The sequence below is a fragment of the Ictidomys tridecemlineatus genome, chromosome X (genome assembly GCF_052094955.1).
Source record: "Ictidomys tridecemlineatus isolate mIctTri1 chromosome X, mIctTri1.hap1, whole genome shotgun sequence".
Lineage (NCBI taxonomy): Eukaryota > Metazoa > Chordata > Mammalia > Rodentia > Sciuridae > Ictidomys > Ictidomys tridecemlineatus.
The window spans coordinates 12,902,256-12,921,838 of NC_135493.1; the positions used below are offsets into that span (position 1 = coordinate 12,902,256).

Below are 19,583 nucleotides of genomic sequence, written 5' to 3' on the forward strand. Positions count from 1 at the left end.
GTGGCCAGGGTCAGCTATGAGCTCAGGACAGTGAATGACCCAGTGTCCCTCCTGATGGCATTGAGGACAAAGGCCCGGAGGCTTACAAGGCTTGGGGATATGTAAGAGCCCAGTGACCCATCTGACCACATTTAAAACAGGATCTAGGTAGTCCCAAGGGACCCTTCCACTGACAGGTGGAACCAGGGACAGATGCTGAGGCTGGACAGACGGCTTGAGCGAGCATGTGATAATTCTGCTTCTGGTCCTTCTGATCTCTCTCATTATACACCTTAAAGGCCACTCCCAGAACCTCAGCTTGGGGAGTTAGGGGCCCCATCTCAAGGCACCTTAGTTTGGCCTTAATTTTGGGGAAACTCTGGGAGAAAAAGTAGGTTGTTCGTAGTTGACTCCCATCTGGAGCCTCAAGGTCCAGATTAGTATATTGTAATAAAGCCTTGGTCCAGTGGTATAAAAATGCTGAAGGGTTTTCATTCTTGTCTTGAATGATTTCCTGGAGCTTTTCATAATTGATAGCCTTATGGGCTGCCTTTCTAAGTCCTGCAATGAGGGAAGTAATGAATTGGTTTCTACTAGTTACTCCACTAGGCAAATTATAATCCCAACTGGGGTCCCAATCAGGGACCGCTTCAGTGCCAATCGGATGGGCAGGGGAGGTCTAATGTACCTCATCAACATAATTTCTGGCTTGCCCCCAAACTCGCCTGAGCTGCTCGGGCAGGAGGGTATTAGACAAGGTCATATGGACATCTTGGAAGGTCAAATCATATGATTGAGTCAGATATTGAAACTCTTTGATATGCATGGTGGGACTTGAAGCACAGGATCCAAGCTGCTTTTCTGTCTGTGAAAGATCTGACAAAGAGCTACACATGAGAGTTTATTTGTCAGAGCTGACAAATAAAGGCCATCTCTCCATAGATGGAGAGAGGCAAATACAGGCTTGGGTTCCTCGACTTTTATGGGGCAGGCTTAGTGATTACAGCTGGGTGGGTCCTAATGCTGTCGGTTAAAGGTTGGGTTTGTACAAGGGAGTGGTGAGCCTTTCTCAGAAAGGCCCTTGGGTGAGAAAGAGAAACATTTTTCTTAAAATGGCAGCTTTCACTTAAGATGGCCATCTAAAAAAAAAAAAAAAAAGAAGATGGCCATCTAGATGCTAAGCAATGACCTTATAGGCACAATATCTTTATTTTTAAAAATATTTATTTTTAAGGTGTAGATGGATATAACATAATGCCTTTATTTTTATGTGGTGCTGAGGATAGAACCCGGGTCCCATCCTACCACCCCCCCCCACCCCGTGCTAGACTAGCGCTCTACTGCTGAGCCACAATCCCAGCCCCACAATATCTTTATTTTTATGTGGTGCTGAGGATCAAACCCAGTGCCTCATGCATGCTAGGCGAGCACTCTACCACTGAGACACAACCCTAGCCCCTTCAGCCCTTATTTATTTATTTGGGCACTGGGGATTGAACTCTGGAACACTTGACCACTGAGCCCCATCCCCAGCCCTATTTTGTATTTTATTTAGAGACAGGGTCTCACTGAGTTGCTTAAGGCCTTGCTAAGTTGCTGAGGGATTCAAATGCTGCCCCTTCCCAGCAGGAGTTATAGAAGATCCACTTAAGTCCCTGTTCCCTAAGGGGCTCAATGAAAATAAGGGGGCAATATAAGGTCCTTGCTTAGCATCCAGATGGTCACCTTAAGTGACAGCAGCCATTTTAAGGAAAAAGTTACACTTTCCTGCCCAAGGGCCTTTCTGAGAAAGGCTTACCACCCCCTTATACCAACCCAACCCTTAACCTCCCACATTAGGACCTGCTCAGCTCTGATTCCTGAGCCTGACCCCTAAAAGTCCCGGAACCCAAGCCTGTTTTGCCTCTCTCTCCCATAGAGAGATGGCCTTTATTTGTCAGCTCTGACAAATAAACTCTTGTGTGTCTCTCTGCCCGGTCTCAGTCTTTCATTTTTCGCTTTCCTGTCTCTTGTTCCTCACTTTCTCTTCACTTATTATTTACTGGAATATTTTCACTTGCATATCTAGTCCATTTTTTCTTGGATAGAATGGTCTCTTAATTATTGTCTATGTGTCCAAATATCTATTTGTATCTTCAAAATAATTTTAATGAAAATAATGCATGTACATAGTTAAAAGTTAAATATGAATAAGGCTTATAATGAAAAACAAAAGTCCTTTATCCCTTTCTTGCCTCTCCAAATTTGTGTTCCTTACAGGCACACAAATTATTTTAGCTGTTTATTTGTTTCTTAAGCTATTTACCTCCTTGTTTCTAAGAAAAATAATTATTATGATGTATCTTGACCTAATTACTTCTTCCCCCGCCCTACCATGGATTGAACCCAGAGAGTTGCTTAACCACTGAGCCACATCCTTTTTTTCTTTGTATTTTATTTAAAGACAGGATCTCACTGAGTTGTTTAGGGACTCACTAAATTGCTGAGGCTGGCTTTGAACTCTGGATCCTCAGCCTCCCAAGTTGCTGGGATTACAGGCATGATCCATCACTTCCAGCTTGACCTAATGACTTCTTATTATTAGAGATAGTTAATCTTCTGTCATATCCTTTCTAACTTCTCTGTGACATAGGAATTTGGAGATAGAGAAAGATTACTTCTCAAAAAAGAAACACCCTTGAGCTGTTGGAATTCAGGAAATGCCATTTGAACATTTGAAATGCAAAACAAGCATTCAGGACCCACTCAACCAGTGCCTTTGGCCTGTGCCCTTGATCTATGTCCTTCCCTGCAAAAAGTAATGTGAGCCAGGGTCCAGGCACATGCCTGTAATAGGGACAGGGAAGCTGAGATAGGAGGAGCTCAAATTCGAGGCCAGCTGTGCAATTTAGGGAGACCTTATCTCTAAACAAAAAATAAAAAGGGCTGGGGATGTAGCTCAGTGGTAGAGCACCCCTGACTTCAATTCCCAGTACCCATACAAACAAACAAAACCCAAGAAAACCATGAGGGCAATGAGCAAGCACTAGAAAAACTGGGGCAAAATTTTGTAACTCTGTCCTGGCTCCACTTCTATTCCAGCTCTTAGCAACTGTCCCTCTATAAATATTAACACTCCACTTGCTGTCTTTTCCTCTGGAGAAGGCCCACATTATTCCTTGAATGTGTACTTCTTACTTTACCCTAAAAGACATTTCTCCCCTTAGATAGGCTGCATTTTCTTTTTTTCTTTTGTTTCTCAGTCCTGGGAATGAAGCTAGGACACTCTACCACTGAGCTTCACCCTCAGCCCTTTTTATTAATTAAAAAAAATATTTTTAATTATAAATGGACACAATATCTTTATTTTATTTGTTTATATTTTTAACGTGGTGCTGAGGATCAAACCCAGTGCCTCACTTGTGCTAGATGAGTGCTCTACCACTGAGCTACAACCTCAGCCCCTTTTATTTTTTGAGATAGAGTCTCAATAAGTTTCCAAGACTGGCCTAGAACTTGTAATTCTCTTGCCTCGGCCTCCTGAGTTGCTGAGATTATAGGCTGTGCCACCATGCCCAGCCTGCATTCTTTCTTGAATGTGATCTGCTTTCCTAAGTAAATCTGTTTCTGACTGGCACATGATGAAATTCTTTTCCATCAAGTATGTCAAGGACCCCACTTGCCCTGAGTCAAGCAAGGTAGGCTCAGGGAACTCCTCTGGTGACATGTCTATCCTCCTAACATATTTTGGTAGTGTTCAGAATTCTGAATTAGAAATAATTTATTCAGAATCTTGAAGGACAAAATCCATCTCAGTGAAATCATTGTGGATCCTAATGATTGACTCTTCCCTTCTACTGTGATAAAGATTAAAAAACAAACAAAGCAAAACAACTTGTTTTTAGGTGCTGGATATCAAATCCAGGGTTCTCACACACACTAGGTAAGTACTCCACCATTAAACTTTACTCACAGTCCAACTTTATCCTTTTAGTAGTCAGTTCTAGAACCTAGCCTGCCTTTGATATCATGATTGCTAGAATACACCTACTCCCCCTTTTTGAAAAGCAAAACAATATTAGATCATCCCCGGTCTTCTTGGGCTTCTGCCATTCTCTATGATTACTAACCTCATATGTCAGTACCCTAGGATGTAATTAATATGGGCTATTTGGAGCACAATAACAGGGAGCCCTGATCTCATCTGAGGAAGTGACATTTAAGCTGAGATCTAAAGGATGAATAGCAAATGCAGTGAAAGCATTCCAGCAGAGATGGCTGCCTGTGCATACACTATTAGGCACTTTGGGAACTCAAGGAATGAAAGGTGGCCAGTGGAGTGAGCAAGAGGGACAGTTGTCCATTTGAGGCTAGAGAGGAAGAAAGGGGTCAGAGAATTCAGTACCTTGTACATGATGTTAAGGCAGAAATTTAAAGGCATAAGCAGGGGAGTGATTTGATCTCTTTTGTCTTCTGAAGATTTCTGATTGCAGCGTGGAGAAAGAACTGCAAAGGACCAATAGTTAGGAAGATATGGGTAATACTGGTCTTAAATCAACACCAAGGCAAGCTTTGAAAGGGGGAAAGATATTTCAGATGGACAAAAGGTAGATTTATGAGGTGTGTTTGAAAGCTCAGCAGGTATAGTTCAATTTCTTTAACTTACTGATCATGGGGTGATTTTTAAAAATATTTTTTTTAGTTGTCAATGGACCTTTATTTTATTTATTTATATGCCGTGCTGAGACTCAAACCCAGTGCCTCACATATGCTATGCAAGTGCTCTACCACTGAGCCACCACCCCAGCCCCTCATGGTGTGATTTAGATGCAGATTTAACAGTTTCAATTTTTCCCCCTTGAAAGGAAAGCAGGAACCAGGAGATGAGCGCGAGTGAGAAATGAAAGACAGACCAGGCAGATATACACATGAGAGTTTGTCAGAGCTGACAATAAAGGCCATCTCTCCGTAGATGGAGAGAGGCAAATACAGACTTGGGTTCCTTCACTTTTATGGGGCAAGCTCAGTGATTGGAGATGGGTGGGTCCTAATGCTGGTGGTTAAGGGTGGGGTTGGTATGAGGGAGTGGTAAGCCTTTCTCAGAAAGGCTCTTGGGTGGGAAAGAGAAACTTTTTCCTTAAAATGGCGGCTATCACTTAAGTTGGGTATCTAGATGCTAAGCAATGACCTTATACCCCTCTCTTTCTTTTTTTTTTAGTATTGGATGGAAGAAGTGATTGTGTTTCTTCATCATTGCTCTCTTGCTGGATCATGGTTGCTCCTGTGCCCTACTGATTAGTCTGTCCATTTGGCATGGTGAGATTTTTGAGGGGTTTAGGAAGAATGTGGGAAAGAGTACAGGGGTGGGGGTGGGGAGGGAGTGACAGTGAAGAAGGACTTTCTGAGTGGCTTACACGGAAAAGGGGCAATAGGCATTATCTGTAGTTAAGTTAGAAATAACGATAGAAGATAGCTTCCTGAATTACTACCTGCTGGAGACTAGGGTGTCTGTAAAGTCAGCTGATACACCAGCAGAGTTGGTATTATGTGCCACATGTTTTGACAGTTTAGGCAGGAGGAAGTTAGTTTTTGCAGCTCTGTTTATGGAGTTGGTCCAATGAAAATTCTGGCTGATGGTCTGCTTTTCATATTCATCGACAACAGCTTTCTACAACACCTGGGATTTCTTTGGAAACTGTGAAGAGGCACTGGAAGAAAAAAATGTATTTTTCTTGTTAAAAAAAAAAACTCACAAAGGAGTTTTTTTTAAATAAAAAAGGAGTGACTCTAAAGGATATATGTGAAAGTGGCTCTAATTTAAGGTTGAATTTGGGATATGGAAAAAATCACCTTTGCATAAATTTCATGTTTTGCTGAGCATATTTTGATTTGTATGGAATTGCATTTCTATAGTTGGGCAAATTACTCTGGACCCATGAGTATAGGTGTCCTGCTGAAATAAATTAGGAGGACAAAGAGTGGAATTAGAATAACAAATGAAAACTCAAATAACAATTCTGCTGTATTTTGAAGGGGCTTAAATCACTGCTTTTACATTGAAGCAACTTGACAATGGGCAAGTGTGAGAGGTTACTGCAGAAGAAAAATTCTGGGTCTCTAATTTTTTGAGATTGATCTGTTTGAATCCATAAGCAGAATACACTTTTCTCATTTGCTTAGCAAAACCTAATAAGAAAAGATATCCTTTACTAGTAAGTACTTGTATCCCCAAATACCTAAATTGGGTTTCTATTATTTATTTTATTGATAAGGATTCTAGATTTATGCCTAGAGTGAATGACAATAACCTCTTTCATCCCCCAAGTCCAGTGTCTAGAATAGTGCCTGCCACGTAGTAGTTGTTCAGCAAATAATTAGTAAATGAAATTAAGGTAGTTGTTGTGTTCAACAAAAGCCAGAAAATAAACTGTTTGAAAACATACCTTTGAAGTTGTAGAGAGTAAAAGTTTAGATCTATTTTGTCAACAAGTGTCCTAATATCTGATTAATACAGATTTAACCTAAATCTTAACAATCAATAGATATTGCCTAAAAGGAACCATCTTGGGGAAGAATTGTAAACTATTGGTTTTACCTCTGGGCAGTTAAAACACTTTGGGAACAAACCCTAAGTCTCTTGCATTTGCATTTTACTGGGGATGGGTTCCTAGTTGATCAAAGAATCAAGTGCAAACTTTGAAGCGTGTTTCTGAAGATCTTTTGGGGTTTTAGCTTTCATCAGAGACTCTACCCCACCCCCACCCACACAGTTTAGGCATCAGCAAATATGGTGTGCTTTTTTTAGGTTGTGTTGCATTTTCTCATGGACCTCTCTCTCTCCACTCAGGAGTTTGCCCCAGTGGTTCCTCCAACACCTTCCCAGGATCCATGACACAGTTAAATCTTCAGATTTTTCAGGGCAGCTGCCCTAGACCCCTTTTTCAGAGGCACTATGAACTTCCCTTTTCTTTCAGCAGTTCGCATTTCTACTCTAGCAGCCATTACATTCTAACCTGTCATTTTCACTTTTCAGACTGCGATCACCCTCTGGGAGATCGCTTAAGAATTCACTGTGTCTGGCGCCTAGCACGGTGCCTGGTACAAAGAAAATAAGGAGTAAGATTTGTTGAAATGAATTTAATCCCCAGAAGGGAAAAGGAGAAGTGATAGTGCCCAGTATTAAAGGTGCTTCACGATCTCAGGGGAGGCCGGTGGTTTAGCAGGGCCTGTCCCCAGCTCTGTACTGGCTGGAGAAAGTGGCGCGACAAAAGCCTCTGGCAAATGTTACTGAACTACCTTTACTAATTTCTTTACTTTCATAGAAGAATCTGCAAGTTCTTCTCCTACAGCTTCGGGCCCCGCCTGAGGGCGGTGCAAGACGGGAGTGGGGGAAGGATGTCCAGTCTCAAGGCTATTCTAGATTTGGCTTTCAGTTTTCGTTTTTAAACTTTGGCAGATTCCAGTTCTAAGCTAGGGGCGGAGGGTGCGAAGGGTTTCCCGGCACAAATTTCGCCTTCTAGGAAGTCTCCCAGCATTCGGGAATTTGCCTAACTTATCCTTTGCACATTTCCCACAGCTAGTAATCTACCGAGTGCTCCCGACCTGCACTTAGGATCTGTGCTGAGAAGCTGTTGGGTTCAACCGTCTCAGAAGCTTCCTTGTTCAACCCTCCGGGCAAACCCCGAACGGGCGTATGGGGGAGCTCCCAGCTCGCAGTAGCAGGCGGAATAGGGGGACCTTTGGACTACAACTCCCAGGCTGCTCCGGGAGCATTGCGAAGGAGGGGGCGAGCGGGGGGGGGGTGGCAGGGAAATCCCGCCCCGCTGCGCAGCAGCAACGACACAAAGCCTGACTTTACAACCTCACAGAGAAAGTGGAAGTAAGAGGGCTTAGGTGGGGAAGCTGAACAAGAGAAAGAACGCGAAGGGAAAGCCGCCTAGGTGGGAGCAGAGCGGGGAGACCCTCACGTTGGTAGATTAGAAGGGGCCAGCTTTCATCAGTAATCCCCCTGCCCGCGCCCCTCCCGCGCCAGGGTCTCCACAGTGCCCCGCCAGTGCCTACTCTTCCTCAGAGCGCGGTTACTCCCGGCCGGGAAGAGGGAGCCCGGCCGTCTCTCGGGCTCAGAGAGGGCCAGTGGGCTGCGCCGAGGCTCCCAACCCGAGTGCGGGACGAAAGCGCGGGGCCGAGGAGGGGCTGTGAGTGAAGCCGCGCGGTGGACGAGTTAGGGCCGGGGTTAGGGAGGCTGTGGTTCCAGATAGACAGGGGAGTAGTGTGGGGAGGAAGCGAAGCTAGGCGAGGCGAGGTGAGGTGAGGTGAGGTGAGGCGCGGGGAACCTCGAAAGGGTCCCCAGTGCCCTGAGAGGGGCGTCCGCGGAAGCCAGCTGGGAGACGGGCGGGGGCATTGCGCCGGGGAGAGTACGGACAGCGGGGTGCCGAGCCCGGCGCCAGCGAAGAGGTTGGGGTGCCCCCCTCCCCGCAGGAGGAGCCTAGCGCTCCTCCGCCATCCCTCCCCCGCGCGCCGGGTTTGCTTCTCCGCGGGCAGCCGCGGGCTGGCGGTGCTGGGGCCAGATAAGGGGGAGCGACGGGGCCGCCGCCCCCGGGCCGGGCGGGCCGGGGCTGGGGGCGGGGGCGAGGGCGAGTGAGGCGGGGCGGCGGCGGCGGGGCCTTGGGCGCGAGGGCGCGGGCAACGGCGGTGTGGGAGGGGGGGCGGGGGAGCGCCGAGAGGCGAGCAGGGCAGCCCGCCTAGCTGTCCGCTTTGCGCCGCCGGCCCACGCCGCAGTGTGTTTTGTGGACGGCGCCTTCCCGGACCGCCCTGTAGAGTCCAGCTGAGTGCCCGGCAGCCTTCGACGCGATGTTCCGTCAGAGCTTTAACCGTTTTGTAAGTACACTCGCTGCGGCTCCACGCGTACCGGGTGGCTTGTTCCCAGCCCCTTCGCCGGGTCCCTCACAACAAATTTCTGAGGGGGTAATTGGGAGACGCCACCCTTGTTTGAACTGAAACGCCTTGCCCTGGTGGCTAGAGTGGGGAGGCAGGTGGGGCTCTCGGGGTTGCTCACCCCCCGCCCCCAGGACATTTTATCCCGGGCTTTCCGGGGCTGCCAGGAACTCTGTCTCGGAGTGGGGGCCGCCCTCGAGCTGGATGGTGGGGGGTCTTGTGGGAGAACAGCCCGGGGGGCCCCTCTGTTTGCTAATTAGACGAAGATGGCGTTTTATTATCCGGGAGGAAGCCTTCTTTTGTTTCCTCTGCCTCGAGCACATGGAGGTAAATGTAGACCTGTCACTGTGGCCCAAAAGAAGAGCTGGGGGCCGAGGGAGCCGGAGGCTGGAGCGGGACTTAGCGTTGCCCGGGGGCTCTGCCCGGGCGGGCGGCTGCTGACCCGAGGCGGGGCAAACTTTAGAGACCCCGCCGGCGAAGCTCACCTTCAGGGTACTGTAAACGTGAGGGCGATGCAGGATGGGCTGGTGATGTGGAGCCGCGGGGAGGCTGCAGCGCGCTCTAGGCGCTGCGGAGCGCGGGTCTGAAGAAGCTTCGCGGAGGGCTGAATGCCCCAGACATCCAACCTTTGGGAGAGGGCAGACTGCGGCTCGGCTCCTGCGGCCACATTTCCCCCGTCCAAATCTTCAGAATAGGGAATTGTATTTCCGTGGGAGTTTGGCATGGGTGAAAAGCGGTTTCTAGCTTCTGGACTTTTGAGTAACCTGTTTACTCCTAGAAGGCACGTGAGGAATGGAGCAAAGTAGGGGCCATTTACTTATGTGCTATTTGTGGCAACTTCCTTAATTTTCGGAGGAGGTGGCGGGAATCGGGTTTATTTTTGCCAGCTATGTGAAAGAAAGGGTTCATCTGCAAATTTTGATTTTTCTGCACGTAAGCAAAAGGATTGAGTGCTGAGCGCTTCCCCCATCGCCCTCATTGTACGTGTTGGAGAACTTTTTATTCCATTACTCCTAATGAAAGCATTGCTAACATTTTTCATAGGGCGGATGAAATTTGTTCTCATTTTTTTTTTCTGCATTCGAAACTTTCACAAATGTACCCTGGTTAAAAGTAATACTTGAACACAATTCCTTTTTAGGGTATTATCACCACAGTCTTGCTATGTTAATGTTTTTCTAAACGTTTACCTCACTCTGAGACATGCAATACGAAATTGGAGCAGGTTATTACCTGTGGCATAGAGCAATAGAGGTTGATACATGTCAAGGATCTTGAAATCCGTATGAAATGGCTTTTATTGGATGCTTTGCTGAAGCAAGTATCTAAAATTTATTTCTCACATTTAACTTCTAAGAGATCATTGTACTTCATATTCTATTTCACATAGGTTCTTGTGATCATGAGGTGTTGTTTTGAGTGATAAAAAAGGAAAGGTGACAGGAAGAGCTCATTGTAATATTTGCAAAAAGGATGAGCTTTTCACATGGCACTGTTACATTGGAGAACAGTAACAGTGGGCTCTGGATCATATTAAATTCATTTAGCTTAAATTTGAGATGTCAAAAATCACATTTTTTAAAATGAGATTTTAACATTTGAAACTGAACAACTCAAGTATTGGACTAAAAGCCTCCTTTACCTCTTCTCATGATAAGACTGATCTGCATTATATCACAGTCTAGTAATTAAGCAGTGCTGGCCACGAAACCAGTGCATGCAGTAGAATTTGCAGCAGTTGCTGAGGTGCCAGCCTGCAGGTTTGAGGCTAGTACTTTGCATCCCTAACCAAGATCTCTGCAGAAAATCACTTTTACTCACACCAGAAGGAGCTTTTTTAACCTCGTTGTTTCAGCTGGGATGTGCAATTGCTCACATTTTCCTGAGTAGCCATGTCTATGGTAAGTCCTGGGAATTTGTGCCAGTATAGAATGTTGGAAGGTTCCTAGGAGTTCTGTCTGAGCACTAGGCCTAGGGCAAGGGATTAACTACATGCTGTTGAACTGAATGCAAAACATCCCATCAAATTCTCTTTGTTAAAAAATGTCTTTAAAAATTGGGGTGGGGGCAAATTTTAAATCCCAGTAAACCATATGCTGTTCTTGTCTTTTGCCTGGCCCAGGTTCAGATTCTTTGAGGGCCATTCACATTTAAATCACTAGAAGGATAAAATTAAAGATTAGGTAGGACTTTGAGACTTAAATGTAAGGTAGATGTAGTCTAAATTCTGTGTCATCCTCTGGATTGTTTTAATATTTTAGAAAGAGGGCTGTGAATTCCTTTCAGAATCTCTTGTGCTAGGGCTATACTTTCTGACAGGCTTTAAATGTTAAATAAATTACAGTAGTGTTGATTGTAGTTCTTGATCATTAAAAACTAGCGAACTGTGTATTAGATGATGGCTTTCTTTACATTGTAAGCCAGATGTGGGAAGTAAGAATCTCTTAAGAGTCTCATCATCTACAGTTCAGTTGTGTTTGCTGAGTCGTTTTTAAAATGCCATTTGTTTTCCTGGGTTTTCCATTTTCCAGCTAAAAGAAATAGTAATTTTTAAAGATATGGCTCTGACGTATTTGCCATTAATAACTGTGGTCCTTCCTTTCACAGTTTTGAGGTATAAAGAAATTGGTGGATTTGGTGTACAGCACTTTAGGATTTAGGTATATAGGGAGTGTCTTGAAAGATTTAAGAGTTGGATGTTGCAGAATGCAGTAAAAGCACTGCCTGTTCTTGGTCAACATTTTGATAAACAATAAATAAATAATAGTAGCTTTGCCTATGGAGTATTTTGTTCAAAGGCATATTTAATTGAAATCTGGACTAGATGAGAGTTAAGGATCTTGGACTTTTATGTTATCCTGTCTTCTTTTACTCTTCAGGTAAAGTTCCTAGTGATTATAATAACATTTTCACATAGACTTAAAGGGTTATTGGCAGTTGAAATAGTAAAAATTCCCTTTTTTAGCTTATTAAGTTATTTCACACTAAAGATTCAAATGAAACATTTCTCGATGAAGTACGTTAGGGCACTTGGCAAGTGGATGCTATCAGTTTAGCTTATCTGAATTTCTAAATTATTGATAGTGAAAACCTATTGCAAGTGTGAAAAACTGGAGTAAATTGATATCTCTGATTCTAGAAGCTCTCTAACTGCTTTGTTTCCATAAAGCATGTTGCATGTAGTAATAACATTATAAAAAAAAATCTTACCAAAGAAACTAGAAAGATATTAGATACTGCATAAGGAAGAATGAAAATTCAAAATGAGACTAAAAGTACAGAATAAGAATTAATGAAATAGGGGCTGGGGATGTGGCTCAAGCGGTAGCGCGCTCGCCTGGCATGCGTGCGGCCCGGGTTCGATCCTCAGCACCACATACCAACAAAGATGTTGTGTCCGCCGAGAACTAAAAAATAAATATTAAAAATTCTCTCTGTCCTCTCTCACTCTCTTTAAAAAAAAAAAAGAATTAATGAAATAGATAGGTAGTTACTTATTATTTTGAGTTCAAGGCAAGACCAGTCTAATGAAAGAATATATGGAGGCAATTAACAAAATAATTCAGGTAATTACTTTTTTTTCTTTTTCCAGAAGCAAGAAGGTTTTTGGTTTCCTTGTTAAATTATCAGGGTAATTAAGCCTTTTTGTTGTTGTTGTTGTTATTTCACTTCCCTAATAACCTCGGCCTGATGTTGCTGAGTGTGGAATATATTGATTTAATTTTGTTATGTTTATAAATATACCTGCATGTGTGTATTTCAGTATTTTTGCATTTATTTATATGAGTCTTACCAAAGTCTGTGCAGCTTGGCTTCTACCAGCTAGTTCATACATAGGTAGTTCTAACAGTTAAACTTGACCCTGCCTAAAAGCAACCTTTTTATCATATTGCATTATAATTGCCTTTAACTTATGTGGCTCCCTTAGACCAGTCTTTCCCAACTGGGAGAGAATTAAGCCCTGATGCCCTAGGGCATGCATAATGTGTAATAAATTCACTTCTTTCCTACACAGCTGGAGGAGGAACCCCAATTGACAAAGGCTGTCCTAGACCGAGTGTAACTGGGGGTAGGGTCAGTTCACAGTATATTCTTAGCTCCCTAGTAGCCTAATGTCTAGTGGTGGTTAATAAATATTTGTTGAAAGAACAGATTTTATATGTTTTATATAAATAATAGCCTTAAAGTGATTTGTAGTAAACCTCTCTTGTATCCAGAATGAGGAGTTCTAGTTAATTGGGGTATACTATGTCCTAGATACCAGTTTTCTAATAATTGAAAACTGGTATCTAATGTTGAAGCTATATTGACTATAGTATAATCTTGCTTAAATGATTCAGTCATTTTAGGTTTTGCAGAACATTATTTTATTCAACAAATATTCACTGAGCACTGTAGTAGATCTTGGGGACATACTGTAGGCAAGACAGACAAGATTCCTGTCTTGAGGAAATTTAATTATTACATTCATAGTAATAGATTTAGAGGGCATGGTGATTGTATTACATTTAATTAGTTTGTGACATACCACAAAATCTGATCTTTATGAATAAGTTATTGTTACATACACGTCATCTGTCTTTCTATTAAAGTAGATGTATAATCTCAGTTACTTTCTGATTCTTTGGATGTCAGATAAAAAGGAGTTGTATTTGATACCTTCAGTATGACATATACATGGAAAATTGCTCTTTTGCAAATAGACGGTATGCTAATCCTGTGAAAGGTGGGAAACCTAGTTAGGAATGAACTATTACCTCTTGAAACAAATCTTTTTTTAAAAAAATTTTTTAGATGTTGATGGACCTTTATTTTATTAATTTTTTATATGTGGTGCTGAGACTCGAACCCAGGGCCTCACATGCTAGGCAAGTGCTCTACCACTGAGCCACAACCTCAGCCCTTGAAACAAATCTTTACACTAGTGAAAATAGGTTTTTGTCCTTTTTTTCCCCCTGAGCTGCTTACTATTAATGAAGGCAACATGGAACTGTCAATGTCTCCTAAATACCTTCAGTAAGGTTTCCCTTTTTGTTGCTTTTGTTTATGAGCATTCTTAAAAATTTAATCCTTTAGTGGGTGAGTGTCTATATATCAGGTAGTTTCCAGCGTTCCTAATGGACTTTTATCAGGTGAGATTTGGACATGTGAAGCTGGCCATTTTCATATTGATGTAGCTGTGCAAGTTTAATGTAGCTGAGCTTGTTTCCTTATCCAAGCTGCTAGTGGACCACCCTCTGGGCAGTGTGACCAGTGACCTCCAGAAGAACCTCAGCTAATTTCCCTGTGTCTGCATGAAGTGCAAAAAACTGGCTCCTTGTATGAATTCTAATACTGGTTTGTTGAGTGATGGAAAAAATCATCAAGGCTGACTGCTTGTTTAGAGTGGTTGATCAGTTTTCTCAAGAAGGATAAATGGGGGCGGGGCTGGGGATGTGGCTCAAGCGGTAGAGCACTCGCCTGGCATGCGTGCGGCCCGGTTTGATCCTCAGCACCACATACCAACAAAAATGTTGTGTCCGCCGAGAACTGAAAAAAAATATATTAAAAATTCTCTCTCTCCTCTCTCTACTCTCTCTTAAAAAAAAAAAAGAAGAAGAAGGATAAATGGGGACTGGGGATGTGGCTCAAGTGGTAGCGTGCTCACCTGGCATGCGTGAGGCACTGGGTTTGATTCTCAGCACCACATAAAAATAAAGATATTGTGTCCACATAAAACTAAAAAATACAATATAAAAAAGAAGGATAAATGTATAGGATACAAAGTAAAAATGTAATTTTTCTTTTATTTTCTTTTAAGGTGATAGGGTTTCCTATGTATCTGTAGGGCTTTATACAATTTAACCCCTGGAATGATTCCAGCCGTGATTGGGGAAAACGTTCCGGTTGAATGGATGAAGGTTCTGGGCTTCCTCCACAAGTGAATTGAGTGTGCTGTTCTCACATTTCTGTTCACTTAATGTTTACCTTCTTGACCTGTTGTAAGTGTCGGTCAGCAGTGATCATAAAACAAACATTAATATGGCTGCAGCATATGTTAACACTACTGCAGCTTAATGATAAATGAGTGCTCAGCACTGCAGATATGGGTGCGGGATGCCCTACGCCAGCACATTGGCAGACAGCCCCTCAGTTACTGCAGAGTATGGATGGATTGCTGGTTCAGCTGACTTGTTGACTATAGAAGATATGGTTTATAGTGATGTTGGATCAGGGTTATCCAGATTTAGGAGGGTAATCTGTACTTGTGAGGTACAGGCATTGTCATTGATTTCTTGCCCCATATTTATTTAATAGAATATGGGAGGATTGGTGAGGCCTATCCTATTCAAACAGATATCATCTTTTTTTAGGCTCTTCTATTACATGTTGTCTTAAAGTATTAAGGTAGCAATACCTTCCTGGTCTCTTCCTCTTCACCATGGTGTTCTTGGAAAAATCAGAACAGCATTCTTGATAATGATCTTATAGCTAGCATAGCATCAAGTAAACATTAAATGTTCAGCAAATACTTGCTGAATTGTTTTGAACTGAATTGACAACACAGGCTGAGTCAGTAATTACAGGTGAAAAATGATCTGTTGAGTAAGCAGCCACCAGGAAACTTCTGCATTTCAGACTGTCCTACAGAAAACTCTATAGCACTGAAAATAATTTCCTTTTCAGTGGACAGAATACTACCCTATACTTACTTTAAATGAGAAAAAAAAAACAATTACATGACTGCTTAAAAAAATCATAATAAGGGCTGTGGCTATGGCTCAGTGGTTGAGCACTTGCCTTACATGTGTGGGGCACTGGGTTTGATCCTCGGCACCACATACAAAAAATAAATAAATGAAATAAAGATACTGTGTCAGTCTACAACTAAAAAATATAAAAAATAATCATAATAAGTCTGCTGTTTACTGACACTGTTTATTCACGAGAAAAATAATGTTTTTGTGTTTAGTTTTGATTTTGAGACAGGGTCTTACTAAATTGCCAAGATTGGTCTTGAACTTGTGATGCCTAAGCCTCTTTAGTTGTTGGAAATACAAGTGTGTGCCCCCATGCCAGACTCTTTAACCCATTGCTCCTTCTTGGACATTCATAGAATACTGAATATACTGTCCTCAGCTTCTAAAATTATCAGCACTTTTGTATTCCTTTTGTTAAAGGTAGCTGATAATGTTTATATTTTCTTTTCTTTTGTTCAGGGGTGTTTTCTTTTTCCAGGGGTGTTCTACCACTGAACTACACTTCTAGCCCTCATCCACCCCCCATACTGGGGATTGAACCAAGGGCCTCATATATGGTAGGCAAGTACTCTACTACTGAACTACATCCCCAGCTCTCTTTTTAATTTTATTTTGAGACAGGGTCTTGCTAAGTTGCCATTTAACTGCCTCAGCTTCCCAAATTGCTGGGATTACATGCATGTGCCATTGCACTCAGTTTATATTTTCTGTTGTCATCATTACATCAAACTTATTTCAAAAACCAAAGCTGTAGTGTTAGTTCTCCATGGGCTTTTTGTTATTCAATTTACCACAGTAAGTATACATTACTTGGATTTAGGATACTACTTAGTATTTGTTATAGGAATGTAAAATATGTATCTGCACCCAGTCACCAATCAGCTAATGGATATCTGTAGCAAGAAGGCAGTGCAAACAAGAAAAACTATAGAGTGTGAGGTATTTGGAAGCAGTTGTTGCGAAATGAACTTCATCCTTATTAAAAAGGATTAGTGCAAGCCCTACTTCTGCAATTTACTACCTAGCTTGAGAAATTGGGTACTGCACGCCATAGTTTGTATACATCAAAGGGTTTCTTCAAAATGTGGTCCTTGGTCTATTTGTACAAAATCACCTTGGATCCTTATTACATCTTTGTCTCAAACCTACTGAGTCCAAGTCTCAGATAAGAGGAAACTGTAGTTTAACAAGCATTTCAGGTGGGTCTTAGGCTTATTAAAATTGGGGAACATCCATATATCATATAGTAAAAATTGAAATATTTATTTTCTAGGCACATTCTTTGTTTCCCTCACTACAGTTTCTTCTTCTGTAGGATGGGTATCATAAACCTACTTCACAAGGTTGTTGGAAAGATGTTTGTTGTACTATTCAATACTATACCAAAACCACCTTCAGGTTTGATAATTCACTAGCAGGGCTCACAAGACTTAGCATGAAGGTGTTCTTTTTTTTTTATACTAGTGATTGATCCTAGGGGAGTGTTTTTTATTTTTTGGTACTGGGGGTTGAACCTAGGGTTGTTTTACCACTGAGCTATATCCCAAGCCCTTTTTCTTGTTTTTTTAATTTTTTATTTTTTGGCCTCAGGGATGGAACTCGGGGGCACTCGACCCCTGAGCCCATATCTCCAGCCCTATTTTTTGTATTTTAGTTAGAGACAGGGTCTCACTGAGTTTCTTAGGTAAAATAGGCTGAACTCGCGATCCTCCTGTCTCAGCCTCCTCAGCTGCTAGAATTACAGGTGTGTGCCACTGCGCCAGGTTTCCCAGCTCTTTTTATTTTTTATTTTGAGATGGTTTTGTTGAGTTGCTGAGGCTGGTCTTGACCTTGGAATCCTCCTGCCTCAGCCTCCTGAGTTGCTGGGATTACAGGTGTGTATCACCATGCCTGGTCCATGGGTGCTTTACCACTGAGCTACATTCCAGTGTTTTTTATTTATTATTTTGAGACAGGGCCTTACTAAGTTGCTGAGGCTGTCCTCAAACTTGTGATCCTCTTGCCTTAGCCACCCAAGTCACTGGGAATACAGGTGTATGCCCCTGCACTCCACACAGCATGTAGGTATTCTTATTATTGTTATTACAGTGAAAAATTACAAGGCATAGTCAGCATAGGGAAAAAGTACATGGGGAAAAAGTCCAGAGAAAACCATATGCAAGCTTCCAACAGTCTTCTTCCACTGAAATCACACAGGGTATGCTTTAAATCCTTTAGCAAGTTGTGACAACTTGTGTAAAATGTTATCTACTGGGGAAACTCATTAGTGACTTAGCACCCAAGGTTTTTTTTTTTTTTTAAAGAGAGAATTTTAAAAAATATTTATTTATTTTTTTTTTAGTTTTCAGCAGACACAACATCTTTCTTTGTAAGTGGTGCTGAGGATTGATGAGGATTGAACCCGGGCCGCACGCATGCCAGGCGAGCGCGCTACCTCTTGAGCCACATCCCCAGCCCAACACCCAAGGTTTTTATTGGGATTTGGTCACTTAGGCACCTTACACCTGGCACATACCAAAATTATTCCAAGAAGGAAGGCAGATATTCAGCATAAATATTGTTTGTACAGAGTTTAGGCACAGCAAACCACTTTTATCAGTTAGGGTGACAGGAATCCCCCCTGAAATTCAAGTTTCCATACCAGTCAATGACCAAAGTAGGCCTTTTTTAAGATTAGCAGTCTCATTAGGTACTGTGACTTGATTTGGAAGGCTAAGGCAGGAGGATCACAAGTTCAAGGCTTTCTGGGTCACTTAGTGAGCCTCTGTCTCAAAAAAAATTAAAAAGTCTGGGAATGTATGTAGCTCAGTGCCTCTGGTTTCAATCCCCAGATCAAAAGGGAAAAAAATGAATTGTAACCTCAGGCTTGCTTCACTATTGCTATGAAATACTTGTATCGAAGGGAAATGACTTGACTAAGATCATTAAGCTGATCAGCAGCAGAATACAGTCTAAATACTTTTAGCAGTCACACCTTCTTTTCATTGCTGCCCACAGCCATGCTTCTCTTTTATGGATCATTTCTTTTCATATTGTTGACAGCATTCACTATTTGTTACTTGCAGCAGAAGAACAGACTGCCTGTGTTAAATTGATGCACCCAGTGGGGGAGCCAGGAAGTATTGATGTTTCTGCCAGTTTAGCGTCAACACTTGCTGGTTTCCTCTCTGGAGCATCACCAAGTTCGTGGATTTTCTTTTTTCCTGACTTTGGGACTTTTGCTACTGTTCCTACTCCTCCTTGTTCCATTCATTTGCCCATATTCCCAGCATTCATTTTATCATTACTTCATCCTCTTCTGTACGTGGCTATCTCTTAGCTCATAGGGAGCTGATATAAAAATCTTTCCCCACAGAGGGCACACTGAAGAGTGTTGTATTAAGGAAGTCTATGTAGGAGAAAGGGAGAAAGGGAGAGAGGGAGAGGGAGAAAGAATATATTCTTGGGTTAAAAAAATGAGTTTTATGAAATATTCACAAATATTGTTTTATTTAAGAACTGTTTTTGAGTTCCTTTTTTTTTTTTGGTACCAGGGATTGAACTTAGGGTGCTAACCACTGTGCCCCATCCCACTTTTTTTTTAAGTTGCTTAGGTCCTCACTAAGTTGCTGAGGCTGACTTTGAACTTGCAATCCTTCTGCCTCAGCCTCCCAAATTGCTGGGATTACTGGTATATGTCACCACACCCAGCTGTTTTTGAGTTTCACATTCAAGGAAATCCCCAAGAATATTTCTGTTTCTTCTCAAAATTGGTCATTTTTACAATTATAAAGGAAAATTAACAATTCTTTTTAAACTTGATCAAGGAATAAATAAGAAAGCCTTGCTGGAAGATGAAGTAATCCTTCAGATCCACAGGGAACAGAAGCCATGAGGGAATTGTCACAAAAAAGTAACAGTTGGGTAGAGCAGATATGTAAACTACACTTGTTGTGTAAGCAGTGGTAATGT

General features: G+C 42.4%; 2 protein-coding genes across 4 annotated transcripts in view; both read left to right on the plus strand.

The window, feature by feature from the left end:
* Nucleotides 1-8,786, plus strand: part of CXHXorf66 (chromosome X CXorf66 homolog) — a 37,635-nt gene extending 28,849 nt beyond the window's left edge. Inside the window, exons 5-6 of the mRNA XM_078034182.1 lie at nucleotides 6,992-7,056; nucleotides 8,448-8,786. Coding sequence (XP_077890308.1) covers nucleotides 6,992-7,056; nucleotides 8,448-8,786 — 404 coding nt within the window. The remainder of the gene's footprint in view (nucleotides 1-6,991; nucleotides 7,057-8,447) is intronic.
* Atp11c (ATPase phospholipid transporting 11C (ATP11C blood group)) overlaps nucleotides 7,794-19,583 on the plus strand; it is a 197,029-nt gene continuing 185,239 nt past the window's right edge. The window contains exons 1-2 of one of the 3 annotated variants that reach the window (XM_078034187.1): nucleotides 7,794-8,412; nucleotides 8,737-8,835. In XM_078034187.1, the coding sequence (XP_077890313.1) occupies nucleotides 8,809-8,835 (27 nt within the window). In that variant the 5' untranslated portion in view covers nucleotides 7,794-8,412; nucleotides 8,737-8,808. The remainder of the gene's footprint in view (nucleotides 8,413-8,736; nucleotides 8,836-19,583) is intronic. The other 2 variants (XM_021726270.3, XM_040286275.2) reach the window with 2 other exon arrangements.